This window comes from Cetorhinus maximus, chromosome 4, assembly GCF_964194155.1.
Source record: "Cetorhinus maximus chromosome 4, sCetMax3.hap1.1, whole genome shotgun sequence".
NCBI classification, from domain to species: domain Eukaryota; kingdom Metazoa; phylum Chordata; class Chondrichthyes; order Lamniformes; family Cetorhinidae; genus Cetorhinus; species Cetorhinus maximus.
The window spans coordinates 167,336,299-167,355,304 of NC_135882.1; the positions used below are offsets into that span (position 1 = coordinate 167,336,299).

The following is a 19,006-nucleotide window of genomic DNA, read 5'->3' on the forward strand; positions in this document are numbered from 1 at the left end:
CAATCAGGAAGAAAAATCATCGGGATATCAAAAAGAATTGTAGTTAAAAAAAAATCTTTGAACATTTTGCCTATTAATTCTAGGAATATTGGAAATATATATATGAAAAAAATACAGGGAAGGAAAGGCTGTTTGATTAACAGCCAAGAATCATGCAATCAGGTAATGAAGGATCTAGTTACCTTCCAATTGGCCTTGGGAAGGAGAAGCATGTCAGCCATTAAGGGGGAGGGTGGTGAGATAGTTATGAGTAGGAGGTCACCTCCAGGGATACATCCAAGCACGGACTGTGCATTAGCCACAAGTCAATCCCAATTCGCTAACCAGCTGATCGAAAGTGCGCTTCAGAGGCAATCAGGCTTCCAACCCTCCCTTACTTCATTACCCATTATCCCAGCCGGAACCAAAGAAACAGGTTCTGCAGAAGTTGACAAGTTAGAACAATAACTCATTCTGGACATGAATTCACATTGCTAATTGCAGAAACAAGGTGGGTTCAGTCTGTCAAGGGATCAAAAGAAAAAGCCCTCTCTGAGTGAGTTAGCCACCAACCAAATAAATATAATGTTAAATTGCAGTGGTGGTTTTGACACGACCGGTAACAATCATCAAAGTGCCCAGTATTCATTCTCATCTACTCAACGTAGTTGTTACTGCCTTTTAACTCACCTCATCCAGCTGAGGAGATACTTGTGCCACTGTGAAGGCTTCAATAATTCTATTAGTTATTTTAAAAATTATTTTAAGATATCATCTCACATATTTCCAAAAAAATAATCAAAGTTCTTTCTCTGACAAGAGAAATTCTGCCCGATATGTGTATATTTCTCAGTATCGTACAACGATACAGCTCCAAAGGAGGAGGTGGCAATAGTGGTATTAGGTTCCAATCCCACCACAGCAGATGGTGACATTTGAATTTTAAAAAAATCTGGAACTAAAAGTCTAATGATGAGCATTGTTGTTAAAAAGCTCATCTAATTAGGAAAGGAAATCTGCCATCCTTGCCTGGTCTGGCCTACATGGGACTCCAGACCCCCCCAGCAATGTGATTGACTCTGAAATAGCCTAGCAACCCACGCAGTTGTCACCACCACCTTCTCAAGGGCAATTAAGGGGGTGGCTAATAAAGACTGGCCCAGCCAGCGATGCCCACAACCCATGAATGAATTAAAAAAAACAAATTCAGCCTGTGCCAGCTCTTGGAGAACGAACCATATCATTCCTTTCCCCATCACCCTGCATGGCCTTTAATTCCCTTTTGAAAGTTCCTTTCGAATCTGCTTCTGCCAACCTTTCAGGAAAGGCGCCCTGGATCATAACGATTCACTGTGTAGAAAAGTATTTCCTTCAGCTCTGAAGAAGAGTCACACGGACTCAAAACCTTAACTCGGTTTCTCTCTCCACAGATGCCGCCAGGCCTGCTGAGTTTTATCAGCATCGATCTGTCTTATGTCAGATTTCCAGCGTCTACAGTGTTTTGCTTTTATTTCCCCTGGTTCTTTTGTGAAATACCTTCTATCCTGTAGCCTCTGGTTATCGACCTTTCTGCCAGCGGGGACAGTTTCTCTTTATTTGCTTTGTCAAAGCTTCTCATGAACTTAACAACTCTTTCATATGTCCCCAGACCTTCTCTGCTCTACGGAGAACAATCCCGGCTTCTCCCATTGCTCAACAGAACTGAAACCCCTCGCCCCTGCATCATTATTTTGCCAATCTCCTCCACACCCTAAGCTTGTAGAATTGCGCTAGTTAAGACTGGGTAACACCAAAGGTTCACTGCTATTTGCTAATAAGAGCTGCTCAAAGATAATCAACCAATGGACAATAATATTTTTTTATAGTCGTTTGGTAGTACAGGACTTGAAAAAAAAAAGACATGCTGTCTAAGCTTTTCGGCTTGCACTCATCAGGATAGCGCACAAGAGTTTACCAAACTGCAACGGGGGGACCACAATTTATGATGCACGAGAAGAGAGTGCTGATTGGTTGGCAAGTGGACTCTGGTTGGTGGAGGCGTTGCCGTGGAGAATGCATCATGGAGCAGTTGACTGCCCAGATTTGTTCAAATTCATACCGAGCAGGTCGACTCTGGTCAAGGGGAATGTTTTTTTTTTAAAGTTAGGTAGACGCTTTTGTTGTCCAGTCCGGATTGAGTGACAGTTACTTGAACGTTGACATTATGCTGGAGAATATCTGCATATAGATGTTCAACTTGTTTGCCTGAAATTCCTCTCTCTCTCTGATGCCTTAGTGAATGCATTAAATCATTTTTTTTAAACAAGGACCCTGCCATTCACACCTCTTCTAGACACATCTTCTGTTTCTGTACCTGTCCTATTAACACTCCCTTTGGCCTTTCTCCACGAACTCTTCATTTAATCTCTTGTGTCTTCCAACCTATCACCGGCCTTCTCTTTTGTTCTTCTCCCCACCCTCCCTGCTTTCACTTGCTTAAAACCTATCACATTTCTAACTTTCCCCAGTTCTGACTGCGGACTTGAACCATTAACTCTGTTTCCCTCCCCACCGACGCTGCCCGGCCTGCTGAGTATATCCGGCATTTTCCGTGTTTAATTTAGATGAGTGTTGTCTTCGCTCGAGGGGCCGGGAATGGAACTTCAGGCGATCGTATTAAGTGTATCCCAGTGTAACTGAACTGGCACAACAAACATAAATAATTACAGGAAATGCTGGAAGAAGAAGCATTCAGGCAGTATCTGGTGAGAGAAATAGACTTAACGTTACAACTCTGTATGCTTTCATGGGATGTTGTTTATGTTTCTCTGTCCAGATGCTGCCAGGTCTGCTGAGCGTTTGCAACAAATGCGGTCGTTATTTTGAATTTCCAGCATTGCGGGGTTTCCCTTTTGGATGAGTTCCCTCAACTCTTGGCTTTTATCTCCTGGGAACTTGGATTCATTTCAGCTTTCTGTACAACAACTGGCATTGATATATCTCCTCTAATTGTACTAAAATGTCCCAGGGCACCCTGCGGGGAGCGTTACTAACACAGTCGGACACTGAGCCACATCAGGGGGTATTAGGATGGGTGGCCAGCAGCTTGGTTAAAGAAATAGGTTTGAAGGGACGTCTTAAAGGAGGAGTGGTGGGGGTGGGTAAAGAGCCAGAGAGGCTTAGGGAGGGAATTCCGGAGTTTAAGGCCTTGGCAGCTGAAGGCACTGCCGCCAATGGTGGAACAATTAAAATTGGGGATGAGTAAAGGGGCCAGAATTAGAGGACCACAATGATCTCAGGAGAGGTACAGGAAGCTAGAAGGGCCTAAGCCATGAAGGGACTTGAAAACAATGATGAGGTCAGCAACCAATGTAAGTCAGTTCAGTTGTACACTCCCTTTTCCCTTTGATCCTTTGTTAAAATGTGACGCACTGTTTCCAAGTCTTCCAGCCCAATAAAAGATCCATCTCTGTAAACACATTTTAGTTTCAAACTAGAGCATTGCATAGTGCACCTGAATAACCCACCCCTTGACGCTCCCTGAATAGATTTTATCTGCCTTTCTTTTTATCAGTTTGACCACATTGAAGTTGGGTAGAGTCGTAGAATTTTACAGTGCAGAAAGGGGCCATTCGGCCCATCATGCCTGCGCTCGTATTTTCCAAGCATTTTCCTGGTGTCTTCCAATGACCTGTCAAAGCCTTTACCTCAATGCTCCACTCCCAGTTTCTCCTTCCCCCTTCCTTAATGCCACATTGAGGGGCAGGGAAGCTGAAGGAAAAAAGTTAAATAGCCTAGCCCAATCCCCTCACTGCAGTCACTTGTCTATTCACGATCACACTGGGGCCAACGTAGCATTACTGTTGAGAGCCAAATGACTCTGCAATTTACTGCTTAAAGGAGTGCAGAACAGCCCAACTGTTTCCAAATTCCAGAAAGCAGTGCTTGCCCCATCGATTAATCATGTTTATGCTGTCAAGTGCACCTGAAAAGGGTGACCTCTACCTGACAAAGTACTTGCCCAATGGTGCCTCTCCATCCATTATAGTTCAGGAGAAGACTCATAAAATTGGCAGATGTTTTGATTCGGTTTGGAAATCACAATTTACAGGTTCCATAAATTTCGCAAAGCATTCCCATGGTACATCTTGATGTGCTGTTCTTATAAGTTATAAATTTTAAGCACTGTGGAAGACAGTTAAAGTCCCACATGAGCTAGATATTGTTTTTCTGGTCGTATATTTCTCTCTCTCTCTCTCTCTCTCTTCAGGACTGACTGAGACAGGCCTCTCTCCGAGACTATTTGCTAATCGGTTCGCAGCCCAGGAGCATGGGAATCAACCACAGAGAGAAGAAACAACATCTGCAGCTCATTATCACTTAATGAGCTCAGTTAAAGGACACATTCCTGAAAGTTGGCTTGTGTGATTAAACCTTATTGCAGCCTCAGTGAATGCCGCAAGTTACTTCTCTATCCCTCCTCCCAAAGTATTCCTCGTTCCCTGTCTTTCCCTGTTCACTGAAAAATTCCCCACGCTGTCCCACATTCCCAATAAGTCTCTTTGCTGGACCCTGCGGGACCCCCATTGGTAACAATTATATCCGGAGCAGAGCTGAGCAGAGCAGGAATACGTTCTGCTTCGATGGATCTAAAAACTTTTCAAATGATACATCTGCGCCCAAAGCTCCCAGGCTCATTCAACTTTTATGGTGAAATGTTGTCAGCGCTCTCGCAACTCCTGGCGCGCATGGCTCTCAGCTGGTAAACCTGGAGTACCCTAACTGGGTCATCACTGACCAGCAGATGTCCTCGATTACCCTGATGTCCTTCTGGGGCATTTTGTCCCTCCAGAGGTGGAGGTTACCGGGTGACACCTCGCCCTCGAACGGAAGGTGGAACAAGTTGGTCGAGGTGGCGAAAAGCACCCTGTTTAACACAGCGGGGGGGAGGGTGAAGCCCAGAAAGAGATAGATCCTCTCGGCCGTTTCCTGAGGGAAGTTGACAACGTCTTCAAACTTCAGCAGCTGGTAGTTGGCGGGCGGCAGTTTCTTGTTTACCCTCAATGTTGCCCTGGTGTTGGCGAGCCACAGGTGAGCCAAGAGGGACAATGTGTCTTTGGCTGGCGCTGAAAACTGCCTCCGAAGCAGCTCGTACTCATAGGCATACCCAGAGTCCAAATTGCACTTTCCCTTATTGTTGTCTTCTGTAAATAGCATGGCTAAATGCTGGGGCACATTTCTTAGGGAATAAACGCTGGGTTTGCTGTTATAGAGCAACGAATAGATCCATGCACGTGGGTCCCTCACCATGTACAAAGCCCTCATTGAAGGCCCTATGACTCCCTGTACAAATGGAAGCTTCAGTGTCCAACTCCCGCTGCTTAAGCTGAGGACCACGCGTGCGTTGGGGTAGGAAGCAAGGTGCCTCCTCAGCCCTTTGATATACTCCGTGTCCTTCTCCACGTTTTCCTTGTACTTCATGTTCTGGTCCATCGAGGAGGCTTTTCTCCTGTACTTCCTCTTCTTGACCCCGCTGGGTTTTTCCACGGGAACTGGGCCCCTGCTGCCCGTGTGGAGCTGAATGTTCTGCAGGTGGAGCTTTGCGTTGTGCACCAGGGACTGGAGCCAGCCCTGGACCAGGCGGTAGCGGCCAGCTCGGACGTCAGACAGCTTCCACTCGCAAGCGTCGACGAAGGAGTCAAACTCAAACTCCATCTCGGGGATGTCGAGGTGCTCAGTGGGCACCCTGATGTAGACGAAGTCCGTGTTGTTGACAAAGAGGTGCTTGAGGATTTCTGCGCCTGAGCCTGGGAGCGACGTGATGATCACGGGCGACATCTTGCCGAGGCTCTCGTCCCACTGCTTCGAGTGGCCGTCCGCGTCGGCGTTGGCCTCGTTCCCGTTCCAGTTCATGCCGCACATGGGCTGCGTGCATGTGCTCCACAGGGCCACCAGCTCCATGAACCACAGCGTGATGATCATCAGCAAGGTGAAGCGTAGCAGCTTGCTGAAGGAGATGTAGAGCTTCCAGTGGGCCGCCAGCAGGGCCAGGCCGAGGCATAGGGCGATGGCCATGAGTACTTTCACCGTCAACCCAAAGTGAAAGAAGTTGGTGGTGATTTTCCTTTGACCCTGCAAAGCGGTCGTCCCAAAACCAAACCTTGTGACCTGGTTAGCGTCCTCCACCTTCGCATAGCCCCCAAACCCTAAGTAAGTGAACCGGGCAGTGGGGTCAGTATACTGGGTCACCACAGACACGACCGTCTCTGTATCGTTAACATTCAGTGTGATCTTCAGCCCACGTCGGCTGTCATCAACGAATCGGCAGTTGGATATTTTGACATACGGACCGTGGAACACGTAGGCGATTCTGGTGACGTGCTCCCCAAGGGCAAAGGTCACATTGACAAATTGGGTCCATCTCTTCTTGAACTCGGCAGCCTGTTCTGCCTCCTGTATCCGGGGGTCCGGGCTGTTGCCGTGGTGGTCGAACCAAAACATCTTGTACTGCGCGTCCCAGACATCCATCATGGCTCCGTTCAGCTGGCCCGTGGTTTGGTAGGGGACGTACTTGAAGTCGATGTCCAGGTTGTGGAAGAAGGCACTGGCCAGGTTGACAGGGGAGTCCTCGCGCCGCTCGATGTGGTCGACCACCAGCAGGACCTGGGGGTTCAGGAGCAGCAGGGCCCGGTACACGCTGGTGAGCCGCATGGCGGACGAATAGGCAGCCGCGGCCTCGCCACTGACGAACAACATCTCGCCATGCTGCGTGGCAGTTACCAGCTCCCCCGCCGACCGCCCAGCCTCGTCCGCCATCCAGTTGAGCCACTGGCCGCACTCGCCCAGCTGACCCTCCCAGGGCTGGTTGCACTGACTGCTCGGGGATGGGGCGAATACCAGCACGTTGTTCAAGTAGCTGTATTTGGGACCATAGAGAGCCTCGGACACGAAAACCTGCCCATTGGGGGCAAAGGTAAAGGAATTTTGATCTGGGTGCTCGTGCCCCGGGTTAAAGTTCTTCCAGCCGTCAATCCAGGAGTAGGAATTCTCGTGGACGATCTCGTACACCGCACGCCCGCCTAGCTTCCCCGATTTGAAAGACAAAAAAGTGTTCCCCAGGTTGTTGGGTAAGCCCCCTCCGTAGGTGATGACCCCCCAGTTGGAGAAGACGTGCAGCTTGGGGACGCCGTAGTCAGCCGGGGGCTGCGGCGTTAGCTCGGGGTCGTACCAGATGTATTCCGTGTGGAGGGTACACCACCTGTGGGCGCTGGAGGGCTCCATCGGGCCATCTTTGGGCCGGTGCTTCCGAATCTGCTTGGCCAGCCAGTTGCCGCTGCCGTTCCTCAGCACGAACCTGAAACACAGGGGGGGAAACAAACACGGACTTTAGACAGGCCTCGCTTGGCGAAAGGGTTCAAAACGGATAGACTCGGTGACGCCCCACCTTGTTACGCTTGCCCTCGTGGCGTCGGCGTGTATAACCTCAGCCAGGAAGCTAAACGTGGGAAAATAAGTCACTGGGAACCGTGGTCGCACCATGGCGCATCATTGCCAACTCTCTGCATCAGGCAGCGTGCGATCCAATAGGAGCCAGGATATGAATGGGACCCAGAATAGTTCCCCGTCAAGCCTGCTCCCCCATTCAGTAAGATCATGGCTGATCTGATTGTGGCCTATGCACCACTTTCTCCCCTGTTCCCCATAACCCTTGACTCCCTTGTCGATCAAAAACCCAGGCTCAGCCTCGACTCTATTCAGTGACCCAGCCTCCTCTGTGAAAGAGAGAGAAGAAATTCCTCCTTATCTCCATCTTAATTGGGAGACCCCCTTGGGCTGGATTTTTGTCACGTCACATGAACATTTAACAAGGAGCAGGAGTAGGCCATTCGGCCCCTCGAGCCTGCTCCGCCATTTAATAAGATCATGACTGACCTGATAGTAACCTCAAACCTGCATCCTGCCTACCCCCGATAACCTATCACCCCCTTGCTTACCAATAATCTATTCACCTCTGCCTTAAAAATATTCAAAGACTCTGCTTCCACTACCTTTTCAGGAAGAGAGTTCCAAAAACTCACGACCCTCTGAGAGAAAACATTTTGCCTCATCTCCATTTGAAATGGGTGACCCCTTACTTTTAAACAGTGACCCTTAGTTCTAGATTCTCCCACAAGAGGAAACATCCTCTTCACATCCACCCTGTCAAGTCCCCTCAGGATCTTATATGTTTCAATCAAGTCGCTTCTTAATCTTCTGAACTCCAGCAGATACAAGTCTAGCCTCATTAGACAACCTGCCCATTCCAGGCATTAGTCTGGTAAACCTTCTCTGAACTGCTTCCAATGCATTTACATCCTTCCTTAAATAAGGTGACCAATACTGTACTCCAAATGTAATATCACCAGTGCCCTGAATAACTGGAGCATAACCTCTCTACTTTTGTATTCAATTACCCTCACAATAAATGATTACTTTCCATTAGCTTTCCTAATTGCTCACTGTACCTGTATACTAGCCTTTTGCAATTCATGCACTAAGACACCCAGATCCCTCTGCATCCCAGAGCTCTGCAATCTCTCACCATTTAGATAATGTGCCTCTCCTTTATTTTTCCTGCCAAAATTGACAATTTCACATTTTCCGGGTGACTCGGGCCCTTTTCCTGATTCTGGGATTCCCGACCCCATTCCCAGGGTTTCCAATTTTTGGCAGTGCCTTTTAAGGGCGTAGGCTGGTTTGGGTCTCGAGCCCGCACCTTGCACTCCCAACCTGGCCAGCTTCATTGTGGAATAGGCATGTCCTAGTTCGCCGCAGTTTTTATGGAGTTGGGTCAGCTTTTCAAAGAATCATGGTCCACAACACCTTTGAGGTGTTGTGAGCCATAGCCTGCATGTGGGGACCTTTTGAAAGGTGAGTTCAAAAGTTTCTCCTCATGCTCACCCAGGCCAAGGTATGACCCCAAACAACCCTTTGGCCCTCATTCCCCCATGCCCAAGTTATGGCCTCCAAACAACCCCTATGGCCCCTCACACCCTCAATACCAAGCTATGGTACTTGCATGCCCATTCACCCGCTATACACTGTATAGATCCAATCAAGCCTATGGTGACAGTGGGATGTATAAAAAAAATGTTTAAAAACAGTATTCATTGATAACTTTCCACTTCCCTAAATAAAAACTCTTTTTTACTACAGACCAATAAACGTGTCAATCATCCAGACCCTTTAAAGTATCAATAGCTGAAACTGTAAGCATCTGAAACCTCTTTTATCTTGTGTACTTGTGAAATTGACAGCATCAATCAGAGGGTCATAGCTGCCAATCAAGTAATATTTTCCCTGGGGCTTAGTTGTTTCAACAGTCTAATGGATTTCTGGGCTCCCAACAAAGTCTTATTATGTATGAGCTGCCTCCGTGCTTTTTCCCAGGTTGGCTGGCCCGACTACAGCATGCCCGACCACCCCACCCCACACAATGAAAATCCTGTCCTTGCAAACACTTTCTCCTGACATGGATGGGCCGAGCCTGGAATTTTCCTGACTCCAGCTACTCACCTCGAGGGTGAAAATCCAGCCCCTTATTTTGAAACTGTGTCCTCTAGTTTTAGATACCCCCATTAAAGAGGAAACATCTCATTCTTCTGAACTCCAGTGAGTATCGGCCGAACCTGCTCAACCTTTTAAGTGGGCGGGCCAATTAAGGCCCGCCCAGCAGTATCCCCGATGGGAAGGGCTATGCACTTCCTGTTCCGGGGTGGTGGGGGGGGAGGATTACCCATCTGTCAAAGAGCACTCTTTCGTGCGTTCTCCCTGAGAATAAGTGCTGTCTCAGGGAGACCAGTGACAGTCCGAAAAACTTTAAAAATACAAAAATTAAAAACTATTAACATGTCCCCCTCATGTGACAATGTCACACGAGATGGGACATGTTAATAAAAAACACATAAACTTTATAACTTCTTTACAATACGGACATGAACCTTTCATCCGGCCAGTGGATGAAGTTTCATGAATAATCTGGAACCTGCTGGGGCTCCTGGCCTGCCCGCCAGCCTTAAGGTTGGACAGGCACATCTTTAATTACTTTAATTAGCCTGTCAATGGCCTCAATTGGCCATTGACAGGTCGGTGGGCAGACAGCTGATTTCGCCCGCCTTCCTAAAAATTTAAAGGGACCGGGATGACGTCGGGGATGCCGAGGGGAAAATCCTGGCCATGATGTTTGTGTTATTTTAAACCGCATACTAGCCAACTGAGCTAACCAGCCCCATTTTGCCCCCATTGCCCTGTAAATTAGTCCTCTTCATGTGCATGCCTAATTGCCTTTTAAAAGACTCTATGGGATTTGATTGCTCCAACCTTCCAGGGAGTACGCTCCAGAACCTAGCAATCCCCTGTGAAGAAACATCTCAATTTCCCTCAACTTCTTTATTTCACAGGATAGGAGCGCCATTGGCAAGGCCAGCATTTGTTGCCCGCCCCTAATTGCCCTCAAACTGAGTGGCTTGCTAGGCCATTTCAGAATCAACCACGTTGCTGTGGGTCTAGAACCACATGCAGGCCAGACCAAGTAAGCGAGGTATATTCCCTTCCCCAAAAAGGGGGGGCAGTGAATCAAATGGGCTTTTATGACAATCGATGGTCACTTGATAGCCGCCTTTGCTGAGACTAGCTTTCAATTACAAATTTTATTAACGAATTGAATTAAAATTCCACCAGCTGCTGTGGCAGGGTTTGAGTTTGTGTCCCCAGAGCATTAACCTGAGCCTCCAGATTACTAGCCCAGTGATTTTACCATTATTCCACTGTCTCCCCTTAACTCTTTTAAATCTATGGTCTTTGGTTACCGACCTACTTGTCAGGGGAACCAGTTTCTTCCCATTTACTTAATTAAAACCCCCCCCATAATTTTCAATGTCCCTGTTTAGGTCTTTCTTTATCCTTCTCTGCTCTAAGCAAAAAAAAAAACCCCAGTTTGGACTTTCCCACGTAACTGGAATTTCTTCTCCCACTGGTATCAATCTGGTAAATCTCCTCTGCACCCTCTCCCAAGGCCTTGATCCCCAGTGCCCAGAATTTTCTACAATGCCCCAGCTGGCACCCAAAAACTAAAGGATCATCTTATTGGGGAGGGTTTTTCCCTCATTGGGCCGGCTCGGCGGGGGGGTGGTGGGGGGGTAGAGAGAGCGGGAGCGTGTTGTGTGGCACTGTATCGAGTGCCTTTTGGAAGTCCAAATCAGGGGCCGGACCGCAATTACGCACTGATGGGCCCATTAAGGCCCGCCCAGCGTGAAACACGAGCGGCAGCGCTCAGCGCTATCTGTGTGTTGGGGGGGTGGGTGGGGGGAGGGGGGAATGCGAACTTCAGGCGAGCGCGCGGACGAGTGTTTAAAAAGCTCCCTGAGGCGCAGAGCTGCCTCAGGGAGATGGACGGTTTAACACATTAAAAATAAAGATCTTAAAAACGTTACAAAACATGTCCCTTCATGTGTCTCTGTCACGTGTGCAGGGACATGTTACAAATGAAACGCCGACATTTTAATTTTATTTTTATTGGCTGTTGGAGACCTCATCCCGCCCGTGGATGAGGTTTCCTAAAAAATGCAAAGGCCGCTTGGCCTTTTCGCCTGCGCGGCAGCCATAAGGTTGGACGGGCAGCGAAAAATTTCTTTCGATTATAACTTTAATGGCCTTAACAGGCCTTTTTAATTGTTGGCGGGCGCACAGTCGACTCTGGAGCGTGCCCGCCAATCGAAACGTCGCGCGAGTGCCGGGACTTTCACCTGATGTCATGGGGGGGTCATTTTACGCTCGGTGGGGGTTGGGCGCACACCAGCCCAATGAGCTAAAAATCACTTCAAGGCTTTTCCAAACTGTGTGAAGCCTTTCTGGTTATGAAAAGTGCTGATCATTTCAGGCGATTGTAAGCTCATCAGCTACAGCTTTCCTCAGGCTGTACTGAAGGCCAGAGCATGTTCCTGACACTTCAATACACACATCCTTTCTCCAATTATAAAGAAGCTGTTTCATGGAGATGTTGCAAATAATGAGAGATTGTTATTGAGTAGATGTGGTGGGGGGGAACTGTTTCTACAGCCAGATTTACAATAATTGGCCAAAGAAGCCAAAGGGAAGGCGAGGAGACTTTTTTTCTTTTTCACTTAGCGAGTTATTGTGCTCTGGAATGGACTCTCTGAGTCATTGAATCATAAAATGGTACAGAAAGAGGCCATTTGTGCCAGTTCTCTGTGATCTCAACTCAGCTACTCCCACTCACTGTAGCCCTGCAAATCTTTTCTCGTGAGGTGCTTCTCCAATTCCCTTTCAGAAACCACCATGAAACTACAAACCTTCTTCCAGCCCGAAAAATACCCACTAACCATTACTCTCTGTTTCCTATCCCTCCGCCAATTTTGTATCCACTTTGCTACTGTCCCTTTTATTCCATGACCTATAACTTTATCACAAGTCTATTGTGTGGCACTGTATTGAACGCCTTTTGGAAGTCCATATACACATCAACAGCCTTGCCCTGATCAACCATCTCTGTTACCTCTTCAAAAAGCAAGTTAGTTAGACACGATTTTCCTTTAACAAATCCATGCTGACTCTTCCGAATCAATCCACGTTTTTCCATGTGACTATTAATTCTATCCTGAATAATTGTTTCTAGAAGTTTCCCCACCACCGAAGTTAAACTGACTGGCCTGTAATTGCAGGGCAGATCTTCACAACCTTTTTTGAACAAGGGTGTAATGTTTGCAATTCCCCAGTCCTCCGGCACCTCCCCTGAATCCAGAGAAATTGAAAGATTATTGCCAGTACCTTTGCAATTTCCACTCTCATTTGCTTTAATATTCTTGGATGCATCTCATCTGGTCCCAGTGCCTTGTCAGCTTTAAGTACTGACAGCTTATCCAATACCTCCTCCTTATCAATTTTAAACCCTTCTAGTGACTGAGTTTCCTCCCCTGTCACCATGGCCTGGGCAGCATCTACTTCGTAGGTAAAGACTGATGCAAAGTATTCATTTAATACCTCAGCCATGCCTCTTGTCTCTATGTGTAAATCCCCTTTTTGGCCACTAATCGGCCCTACTCCTCCTTTTTACCACACTTATACTATTGATGCGCTTTTAGAAAATTTGGGATTTCCTTTTATGTTAGCTGCCAGTCTTTTTTCATAATCCCTCTTTGCTTCTCGTATTTCCTTTCTCACATCCCTTCTGAACCTTCTGTAGTCAGCTTGGTTCTGAATTGTATTTGCCACCTGACACCTGTCATAAGCACACTTTTTCTCCTTTAACTTAATTTCTGTCTCCTTTGTCATCCAGGGAGCTCTGGAGAGATTGCGAAGGGATATGGACAGGTTAAGGTGAGTGAGCAACAAGATGGCAGGTTGATTATAATGTGGGGATGCGTGAAGTTATTCGCTTTGGTTGTTAGAATGAAAAAGCAGATTATTTTTGAAAAGGAGCGAAACTTGTAAATGCTGATGTTCAAAGAGACGTGGATGTGCGCGTGTAAGGAATGTAGAAAATTAACATGTAGGCACAGCATGCATTTAGGAAGGCAAATAGTGTGTTGGCCTTTATTGCAAAGGTATTGGAGTACAACAGTAACACTGCAGACTTGTGTCCCAGAAGTAACTGTGCCCCGAGCCAAGCTGTTCCACTACAGCTACAACACTGGCACCTACCTGACAATGTGGAATATTGCTCAGGTATGTCCTATGCACAAAATGTAGCGAAATACCGCCCTCTCAGTCTACTCTGGGTCATCAGCAAAGTAATGGAAGGTGGGGGCGATGGTGCTATGAAGCGGCACTTACTCAGCAATAACCAGCTCGCTGACACTCAGTTTGGGGTCTGCCGGGGCCACTCAGCTCCTGACCACATTGCAGCCTTGGTTCAAACATGGACAAAAGAGCTGAACTGGAGAGCGAAGTGAGAGTGACTGCCCTTGACCGAATGTGGCATCAAGGAGCCCAAGCAACTTGGGCATGGATTCTTGTAAAGACGGAAGGGCTCTGCACCTTAACCAATACAGCATCTGTGCCCCAATTCCATTAGTCCTGCCCCAAACCTAAGACCCACCATTTTCACTGGTGGTGGGGGCAGGGTGGAATAGGTGCAGGTTGTAGTTTGCACATCTGTGGTTCATAGAGGCAACTGCGCATTGAAAACTTCAGCTGCCTTCAAGAGTACCCAATTTTCAGTACTAGGACTTCCAAAACTCAAATTGTAGGCTTGAGACATTTGTGGAAAAGGTCTACAGCTGCCAGAGATATGTGGAGAGTTAAGGTGCCATTTTGCAGGGGTAAGATACCCCTTTGGGAGAAGTCAGGTGAACTTTGGGAGAAGCCAGGTGACCTTTAGGAGGGGTAAAGTACTCCTTCGGGACAGGTCAGGTGATCTTTGGGAGAGGTCAGGTGACCTTTAGGATTATTAAGAGTAGATGTGGCTGTCTGTAAAAAATGGATAAACTTAGTGGAACTGTCAAGCTGTAATTTAATCCCCAGGCCCTTTAAATTTTTGAAAAAAAATCCATGCTGCAGTTGAAAAAAAAATCGTTGCTTGCAATTTCACTGCATGTTGATATAAGCCTGAGGGTTATCATTATGGAAATAGGGCTGTTCGACTGCTTCGACAACCTCTCATTATCACAGCTGGGGCTCTGTAAATTCAGTACTTGACTGACAGCTCCAAGTGGTTATAAAGAGATTAGCTGTCTTTGATATGCGGCTATGAATACAAATGTTTGTTTTCACTAGGGATTAAGTTTGTAGGAAATGTTTGTTTTTAGTAGGGGTTAAGAACATAAAGGGATTTAAATGTTATCAAAGAGAATATTTTTTAACATAGTGAAGTTTGCAACAGACACTTGGGCAGAACTTTCCCTTCGGCGTGCGGGGGTGGGTCCCACACACCGACACATAAAATGATGTGCAGTGATGTCGGGCGTATGTCTCAACATCACCGTGTGTCGTTCAGACCTTCCGTTCGGTGGGCGCACGCCGGAGACGGCTGCACGCCCGCCGAACTATCAAAGGCCTGTTAAGGCAACTAATAAACCAATTTAACTAATTCTCAACACTGCCCATCCAATCTTAAGGTTGGCAGGGGGGGCAGGCGAAGAGCCCAAGCGGCCTTAGCACTTTTCATGAAACCTCATCCACAAACGGGATGAGGTTTCATGAAGGTTTTATTAAATTAATAAATATTTTTTACACATTTCATAAACATGTCCCAGCTCATGTGACACTGTCACATGAGGAGACATATCTAAATAGTTTTAATATTTCATTATTTTGAACTTTCAATTTGTACTTAATCTCCCTGAGGCAGCTCCATGCCTCAGGGAGATTTCTGCGCTCTTTCGCATGCATGCGCAAAAGGGCGCAGGCCCCGACTTACCCTCCTCACCCTGCCCGCACAGATAGCGCTGAGCGCTCCTTGGTGCACATCACAATGGGCGGGCCTTAATTGGCCTGCCCACGTAAAATGGCGGCGCGCAGGCGATCGGCTCCGCGGCCACCCACACCCGCTCCTGGCCGGCCCGCCCGACAGGCAGAAGGTTCTGCCCTTAGAATTTTATTTTATTTCATCTCACCATAGCTCCTGAGGTCTGCCCATGGTGGATACTGGGTAGGTTGACATGGAGTGTGTAAGGGCAAAGGGTAGTGGGTGAGGGGAGGGGGGGTGCGGGGGGAGTGGGTTGGCATGACTTGGCACTAAGTTTTCATCGAGGCTACAAAATAGGGATAGAGCCATATGGATAGGTGGTTTGCATGGGCTGGCATGGAGGGTATGAGAGGCCACGGAGGGTGGGTAGGGAACATGAGGTGGCATGAGTTGGCATGGATAGGGCACAGGGATTGTTGGGGGGGGGTGAGGGCTATTGGGCTGTTTTTGTTTTATTGTTTTTATTATAACTGGGACAAACTCTGAAATAAAAACAGAAAATGCTGGAAAAACTCAGCAGGTCTGGCAGCGTCTGTGGAGAGAGAAAAACAGGTAACGTTTCGCGTCTGTATGACTCTTCTTCAGAACTCTGAAGAAGAGTCATACGGACTTGAAACATTAACTCTGCTTCTCTCCCTACAGGTGCTGCCAGACCTGCTGAGGTTTTCATGGACACCTGGTCCTGTTAGCAGAGAGGTCAATAACCAGGGGAGGTCTAGATTTAAAATAATTGGTAGAAGGACTGGAGCGAAATTGAGGAGTACTCTTTTCTGAAGAAAGAGACATGCAGTCGAAGTGTTTTGTTTTCTACTCATCAGGGCAGAGTTGCAAGAATACCAAAACTAAAGGGAACAAGAATTTTTATATACTTGAAGCAACCAGCACACTCTTCACATGCAGTATAAATCGTTGTTCCCTTTGTGATTTAGTTTTCTTGCGATTCTGTCAAGCTTTGACAGCATGTCTCTTTTTTCAGCAATACTCAAGTTCTGTACTACCAAGCGACTATTATTAATCTTTTCACTCAGAGGGCGGTGGGGGTCTGGAACTCACTGACTAAAAGAATGGTAGAGGCAGAAACCCTCATCACATTTTTTAAAAATGCTTGGATATGCACTTGAGGTGCTACGGACCAAGGTTATGGACCAAGAAATGGAAGGTGGGATTAGGCTGTACAGCTCTTATATGGCCATCACAGACATGATGGGTCAAATGGTCTCTTTCTGTGCAGTAAATTTTCTAAGCTTCTATCATTACCGAATGGTGGAGCAGGCTTGAGAGGCCGTATGGCCGACTCCTGCGTCTGTTTCTTATGTTCTTATGCACCGCTTGGCCTTCAGTCAATCCCAGGTGCCTGAATGGTACAGGCGAAGGATAGTGCAGCAATGAGTCCAGTGTCACCGTGTGCCTGCATCAGCCCTTTCCTCCTCCCAGCCAACACAAATGCTCAAAGAATCAATTATTGCAATGCTTGTTCTGACAAGGGATACAAAACACGGTTGTTTAGAAACTCCAAAAGGCCACAGGCTCACCGCACAAGCCCCAACATGAAAGGCCAGGCTGCCTGCGGGTGTTGTGTGGCAGGAACACATCAGGTGTGACGTCCGCCCAGGTGTAGCCTCAGTTACATCACCACCGATAGCTTGGGTTGCTCTTACGCCCAGAAGTTTCCTTCATGGCAACTGCTTGGAGTGGAGCATTGGCTGATCAGAAAACATAGACCAGACACCTTTCCTAATATAGCATCCCCACTGACCTGAATTTACAGCTGCCTTGAGGCTCTATACTGACACCAGCTTCTGGATTAAGGTACTTGTATGTATAACTGAATGGTAGTAATGCAACCGTGTTCATGTCAATTCAGAACAAAGGGTTGATAAAATGAATCTTTAATCCTGTCCTTTTCTTCATTATCGATCCAATGCTTAATTTAGCCAAGCTACATTCCTGTTTGTTCAGGACAATTAGCATTGAGCCCAGGACTCAACAAATGAGCATCCATGTTGCATTCTGAAACCTCTCGAGTTTGACCTCCAATGAGCCCTTTGACCTGACCCTATTGGTAACTAGTAGCCAGCCATTGAAATGTCTACCTGGAAGAAAGCTATGGTGACTGCTGCAGTGGGAATATTTCATGTACCATCCTCCTTTATCATTTCTTCATATGTTAGATATTCAGCTATGATATTTCAACTGAATGTGTCTCTTTTTTGAGCAATTTATCCAGCAGCCTTTCAATTCCCCTCCTCCTCCTCCAGGTACCATGCCCTAAGAGGGCGTGGGTGACCATGGGTTCCCTTGGATTGGTCCATGATTATGCTTGGCTAAGTATTGCAATGGTTTGCCATTGCCTTCTGCAGTATGGCTGACCAGGAAAATCTCCTGTTTTTACCACCTGCCATCCCGCCGATTGGAAGGATCTACAGGCGGGTAATCAACCTGTTTCAGCCACATTATGAACACCAAGTCTTGAAATGACAGACGTCAGAGGACGGAACACTTCCACTGTGCCACCACACCTCCCAGCCTTTCAGCTAGTCGACCTTAACACTGCATTCGTGCTGGGAATTAATGTTTGACAACAGCCAGAGTCTGAAGCAGTGTTTAGTGAAATAAAATTCAGAAGCCCCATTCCAAGATATGGAATTAATTTGTTGCAAGTGGTTTAAATTCATCTATATGGCAGCTGCCCATTGCATTACTCATGTAACTAATCAGTCTCATTAGGTCTTGCACACGGGAAGTTAGTGGGTGTGGTCCTCCAGTTACAAAAAACAGAAAATGCCGGAAATGCTGAGAAGGAGGTAGAAATGGGCTATTCAGGGTTGGGGGGATTTTGAGGTTGGAGGCCAAGGAGGGAAGACTGGGAGGTCCATGTGTTACGATCTGGTTAGAGACCATTAACATTTAAAGAGAAATCCCAACACCTCGTTTTAACCAACAGAACGATACTACGAGGTTTCACATTTTTAAACAAAAACACAAACTTAATTGTGTATAAAAGACTTAAGCAAAACAAGCGCTATTAACTTAACACTATGGTTTACAACTACTTAGGTTAAGCACTCAGTATTACTTCTTACATCCCCCAAGAGTTCTATTACAAGAGACATCAATCACAAAGTTATTTACTTCCATAGGGACTGCCCATAAGTATGCCACAGTCCTCTGGAAACTATTTTTAATCCTCCTCAGTTCCAGCTATTCTCAGAGGTAAGACGTTCATTTACTACCTCTTGACTGTGGATGTCTCAGCCCCTTGTTCTGGTTCCCTTCTCAACAGTTCCAAGCTAATTTTCTGGTTGCTTTTTTTGACACAAGACTCTGTGGGGACCATAAGACTATAAGACACAGGAGCAGAAGTAGACCATTCAGTCTGCTCTGACATTCAATGGGATCATGGCTGATCTGATAATCCTCAAATCCACTTTCCTGCCTTTTCCCCATAATCCTTGATTCCCTTACTGATTAAAAATCTGTCTATCTCAGCCTTGAATATACCTAACGACCCAGCCTTTACAGCCCTCTGCGCTAAAGAATTCCACAGATTCACCATCCTCTTAGGGAAAAAAAAATTCCTCCTCA

The 19,006-nt window shown here is 46.9% G+C and overlaps 1 protein-coding gene across 1 annotated transcript in view; it reads right to left on the reverse strand.

The window, feature by feature from the left end:
• Nucleotides 1-1,198: 1,198 nt before the first annotated feature.
• The window catches only part of LOC144680019 (dermatan-sulfate epimerase-like protein), a 37,941-nt gene continuing 20,133 nt past the window's right edge, over nucleotides 1,199-19,006 (reverse strand). The window contains exon 2 of the mRNA XM_078541102.1: nucleotides 1,199-7,312. Coding sequence (XP_078397228.1) covers nucleotides 4,714-7,312 — 2,599 coding nt within the window. The 3' untranslated portion in view covers nucleotides 1,199-4,713. The remainder of the gene's footprint in view (nucleotides 7,313-19,006) is intronic.